At 33.8% G+C, this 6,000-nt stretch overlaps 1 protein-coding gene across 1 annotated transcript; it reads left to right on the top strand.

Annotated features, from left to right (window-relative positions):
- Positions 1–3,546: 3,546 nt before the first annotated feature.
- On the top strand, positions 3,547–5,564 carry LOC140803332 (ATP-dependent Clp protease adapter protein CLPS1, chloroplastic-like). The gene is made up of 3 exons (XM_073159168.1): positions 3,547–3,708; positions 4,546–4,693; positions 5,166–5,564. The coding sequence occupies exons 1-3, from the start codon at positions 3,642–3,644 to the stop codon at positions 5,425–5,427; spliced, it is 477 nt and encodes a 158-aa protein (XP_073015269.1). The 5' UTR covers positions 3,547–3,641; the 3' UTR covers positions 5,428–5,564.
- The last annotated feature ends 436 nt before the right edge of the window (positions 5,565–6,000 follow it).

Below are 6,000 nucleotides of genomic sequence, written 5' to 3'. Positions count from 1 at the left end.
GTCATCTAGTATCAAGAGAACAAGTACATCAATCCACTTAATGCAAATATCAATGCAATAAGGTAAAGTATGTGATTTAGGGAAACTCGAGCCAAACCTTACTCGAGTTGTGCAATCCCAACTCAACATTAATTTATACCTTTATCTTCTCGCTCAGAAGAAGAAGAAGTCCCGACTCTATCTCGGTCCATTCCCAATCTGGTAATAACAGTTGAATAGGTATAATATCAATACACAATTCAATTCAATACCTGTTCTGATTAATACTCAAATCAAAACACATAATCTGATTAATGTCAATCGACATACGGTATCACAATCCAATCTAAATCAATACCGAATCTGATCAATATCAACCAACTGATGTTTCGACGGCATAACAATACTGTCTGGATAACCCCGTCAGTCCAAACATCACAGATATAATACCAGAACTCATAATCAATATCGATACCAGTCATAATCTCAATAACAATACATATCTGATATGAATTCTCAGTCAAATCGATTCCAAAAATCATAACAATTACAAAACTAGTCCGTTCTTCAATCTGACTTTGATTCTATGATGTCTAACATGACAAGAACATCATATATGAATCTTACTCAATTCTGGCAATATCATAATTTCAAATCATGTCAGAACGTAGCAAAACTTACGTCACGTTGTAGCCTGTGTCAAGAGGAACACGGTGCTGTGTTCAGATTCAAAATCAGACGGACGGTTCGCTCGAAAATCAATTTCGAAACTCAAGAAATGAACCTTTTCCCCCGAAGCTTTCCCTCGGCCAAATCTGAATGAATTTCGTTCATTCCATATATATATATATATATATATATATATATATATATATATACCTTGATACATTGCATGCAAGGCAAGTGGCGAGTTTTGAGTTTGCATGCCGCGCGCATATGCGCGAGACCTACTGGAGTGCTCGCGTATATGCGCGCCATTTCTCGCGCATATGCGCCGGTCGTCTCTTTTTAGATGTTCGGCCGAACATCTCTAGATGTTCGGTTGAACATCTTGGATTAGAATGTAACGATGCCCGACTTCTTGATTCAAGTTTGTATAACCATCATGTCAATTGATCAATAAATCATTCCAGATTAATCTTAAATTACGGTCATTATACCCAAAATCATTTCAGATTACGGTAATCAAATTCTCGGGCATTACAGATTGTGAGTAATACGATGATACGATGATATGTAAGGCCAAGGTTCAGTTGACGAGTGAGAGTATCGCTGATGTCCCCGCCGTCTAGTACTGTGGTTACACGTATATGAATATATCGACCTTCAGCTGATACGAAAGTCACAATTAACGATTCAAATTCAATAAAAAGAATATGTATACGCATATGATCAAAAAGAGAAATGTATATGATGGAAGGAAAAATGTTTAAACTATGCATGTTCATGAAAAACTATTTTAAGTAAAAGTATTTTTACTGTTGCATGTGGATGTATATGTATTACTTGTTATCATGTTAAGGGTTGCTGAGTTATTAGACTCACTAGGTGTGATCGATGCAAGAGATCATGAATATGATGGTGGCCTTGATGGTTGAACTAGTTGGACTGATGGTGCACACAACACGATGACCGTCGCTAGTTTTACGCACTTATGCTAATGGTTTGAGTTACTTTTAAGATCTTGTTGCTTATGATTAGGGATGTCAATGGGTCTGGACTTTACCCAGACCCGCAATGGACCCGCGTGTATGAGGTGGGTTTGGGCATACAAAATGGGTCATGGAGCGAGTCTCGGGTCCACTTTTCAGACCCGTCCAAATATGGGGCCGGTCATGGGTCCTATAATACCCGCCCCATATATGTGGATATAAATACTCTAGAGTTTTAGTTTTATTAATTTTCATTTTTTTAGTAGATCACCTCAATTATAACGGTCTTAGCTATTTCTATGTCAACTGTTGCATTTGAATCTGCTTTTAGCAATAGTGGAAGAATAGTTGATCCTCATCTTAGTAGACTTAATCCAACGACTTTGGAGGCACTGACGTGCTCGCGAAGATGGTTTGGGATTATGTGAAAGATAAATAAATCACGGTTTTATTGTGTTATTGTACTTTCATTTTAATTTTTTTTACTGTACTTTCTCTTTTTAAATTACATTTTTTACAATTTGAAATTACAATTTTATTTTTCAACGTATTTTCTCTATTTAATTTTGTAGTTAATTCTTCAAGTAGTTTACCAACTTGTCCCACCATTCTTGATGAAGAGGAAAATGATCCCGAAAATGTGTCTGAAATATTGCCTACTCGCTGATTTTATATTGATCTGTTTAAATTATGTTATGAATTATTTGTTGGGGATGTCAAGATTTTTTTGGAGACCTAGTAACTCTTTTTTTATGTAATTATTTATGTCGTGAAAATAATTTGTTTGTTATTATTAAGTGTGGTCGAAGATATGAATTAATTTTCCACAATATTATATTTAGAGCCTTGTCTGTTTCATAATTTAGGGTTTTTTTTCCCTTCAGAATGAGGCTTGGAGTTTCTTGTCACTACGATCAAGATGAAAGAAAAGTTAGTGAGTTTTCTTGTCGGGCTAGTCATATTTCTCTCACTCATTGACTATTGAGCCACTATCAAATTTAAAAAAAAAACCCAATACATAATAAAATCACAATTGAAAGTTTGGCCCAAATAATTTTATTATAATAATTTTTCGATATTTCGGTATATACCGGATTACCGAACATTTCAAAAACATATACTGATACCGATATCGAAATTTTCGGTATACCATTAATATCGATATATGCGGTATATTTTTATATGATATGTACGATATACCGAAATTTCGGTATTTTTTCCCAGTCCTAGGTTAGGCGATATTTACGATTTATGTTTTGAATTACTTTATTTTGGATTTTCAAATAATAGTTAGTTGTTTTATTTTAAATGATGTAAAATCTTCATATTTTAAATGCTTAGTCTTTCGGTTGAATGAATTAGAAAGAAAAAAAATTAGTATATTTAAAGAAAAACGAGTAGTAAACGTTTAATGTTAGACTGTTTCTACTGAAAAAATAACATAGATACAAAAAAGTTACCATTTATACAAAATCGCAAATTCACAATTTTTTTGGTGTCAAAATAAAATTTCATACAATAAAGGAGTAGGACACAAATTTCAACTTGATTATAATTAAAGAAGTCTATTTTTTTTTAAAAAAAATTTGATTCAATCTAAAAATTATTTACGTATTTTGTTAACAATTTATATGTACAAATCTGGTTAATTTTTTTAAAAATTATCATAATTTTTTTAAAAAATATTTATAATTTTCGCCATGATATATTTATTTATGTTTTTTTAAAATCCATGATGTATTTAAGTAAAGCTTAACTATTAAAATTGGGAGAATAAAAATAAAAATCAGATTTTTTTATGCAGGAAAATAGAAGGATAATTTTGTTCAAAATTCTCTGATTTTTTTGATCGACAACAATGACAGATTTTTTCGAATTTCCTTTTTTTTTGTTATAAATATTATGCGACTGATATTAATTTATTCGTAATTTGTGAGAGCTATTTGTGCCAATCGAACATCGTACAAATTCTCCGTCAGTTTTGCGTGTGGTGGGGGAGAAAGAAAGCTAATGGAGACCACGATTTGCTGCGGAAGAGTGGTTCTTTCCCCGAATCAAGCATTCCATCAAGCCCCTGGTATTTTTTTGGACTAATTTTACTGTTATTTTCGTTGAATCGTCTGTTTTTTTGTTTGTTCGAATACGTATCAAGTTTACCGATGTTAATTTTCTCGTGTCTGATTTTTTTGGTCACCCGATTTAATTTCAGTCCGACTGTAGTTGTCATCTGCTGTATGTTGCTTTACTCGGAATTAGTATCCTTAGTAGAATACTAATGTGAAGTTTTTCTTCTTTTTTCTTAAAGAAATGAAGTGAACAAGGAAATACCTTTAGAAAGGTTGGATGGCATTTGTGTGATCTCGTATCTGAAAATGGACCAAGAAAAGTGTAGTATAGTTGATTTTAGTTATTATTTGAAAGGTTGTAGAGGATTAGAGTATGGTTCTTATGTTGAGTAAATTGTTAGAAATCCAGTGCCTTTTTCCATTTTTCTCTATATCTGGGGATTTGCTGGGTTGTTGGGAATCCCCAATACACTTTGAGGGGAATCGCCTGTTCTGTGAGTGACTACGGTTTTCTGTTGAATATCATCATGTGTACCTCTATTTTATCTAGGATTGGTGTGCCTATTGTGTGCTAACACACAGCACAAGCTCTTGATAAATTTATGCTTGAGTTTGGATCAAATATCTGGCAAAAATTGGACAATTCTTTAGTGATGAGTACATGAGATTATGATGGGTTCTAAGTTCTAATGATTGGCATATGCCTAATGATATTTAGCACCTCCATTAAAATAATAGCCACTTTATTCTTTGTGGTTCAATTTCTGTTTTCGAGTTTTTTACAGCTAAATACATTTCGCTTGGTTCTCTGAAATGAGATTTGAAACGTGATAAATTTATTTGTGTAGGGGATAAATATGCACTTCATAAACAATGCACCAGCCGACGCACATCCATGGCTTTTCCAATTGCTGGTCTGGGAAAAGGTGGTGGAGTTTTAGACAAACCCGTCATAGAAAAAACAACTCCTGGTCGTGAATCTGAGTTTGATTTGAGGTATGGACACATGTAGCTGTCCCTTATGCCCTTCTTTTATTTTTACTGCCCATGTGAGGGCAAATCTTAACTAATTTTCTTATTGAAGCTTACGGTATTTTATTGATCAACATGAGGAGAGTTTGGAAATATATATATATATATATATATATATATATATATAAAAGACACTTTTATATTTTCTACTTTCCACGCAACTGAAACTGGTCTAAGATCTGTCCCAAGAATGAAATACTTGGCTAACAGCTGAGATGCTACCTTATCTCCGCAAAGACCTCTGCATATATATTAATTAAATTATTGATATTTTCAACTCAATGTATCCCACATACACATATCAACTTTGCCTGCTTGATCTCATGTATAAGGCGTTTGATGGTTTATCAGTCATATTAACATTTAAAGTAGTGGAATTGTGATTCAACTGTTGTTGCCACTAACAAATTATACAAATTCTGTTTTGTTCATCTAGGAAATCTAGGAAAATATCACCGCCTTTTCGTGTGATGCTGCATAATGACAATTACAATAAAAGGGAGTATGTTGTGCAAGTATTAATGAAGGTTATACCGGGGATGACCCTTGATAATGCCGTGAATATTATGCAAGAAGCGCATTACAATGGCCTTTCTATGGTCATAGTCTGTGGTCAATCAGATGCAGAAGAGCACTGCACACAGCTAAGAGGGAATGGCCTTTTGAGCACAATTGAGCCTGCCAGTGGTGGTTGTTAGGTAGTCGTAACCGATATGTTACTGCGACACTGGAATATATGTACATACAAATGGAAGCTTAAATGTTTTCTACGTTGAGATTACTGTGAAGATACAGTCTAAATATATATTAATATACCATTTGTCTCGTTCTGTAGCACATACAGTTTGTTTGAAATCTATTATTACTGGTGCTTCATAGTTTTTTCACAGTTCAAATTTCCCATCACTTAAATCGAGCCAACAGCTCGGGGTTTGTGGTACTATATTTTGCCATTTTTCTTGGTAGATCATATAGTTGTCTCTTTTGCAATTTTGCGGATGTATTATATACATTTATACTGTATAAAAAGTATTTATACATATGGAAAATTTGAGAGGGCTCGAGCATATCTTGCGGGTTCCCTCCTCTGGCGTTGGTCTCCAAGCAAAACAATTATCATCTATCATACCAGTATTATTTGCATTGGGAACTAGGAAAGTGTCTGTGGAATTAAACTTCTGAACTCGTCACTTTGCCATTCATTTTGTGAATTTGACATTAGACATGATATTCAAGAATCTACTCTGGTCTATCGTGAGTAACGTTCAGGC

Source organism: Primulina eburnea, chromosome 10 (assembly GCF_022965805.1).
Source record: "Primulina eburnea isolate SZY01 chromosome 10, ASM2296580v1, whole genome shotgun sequence".
Lineage (NCBI taxonomy): Eukaryota > Viridiplantae > Streptophyta > Magnoliopsida > Lamiales > Gesneriaceae > Primulina > Primulina eburnea.
This window is presented reverse-complemented; position numbering and strand designations above follow the sequence as displayed.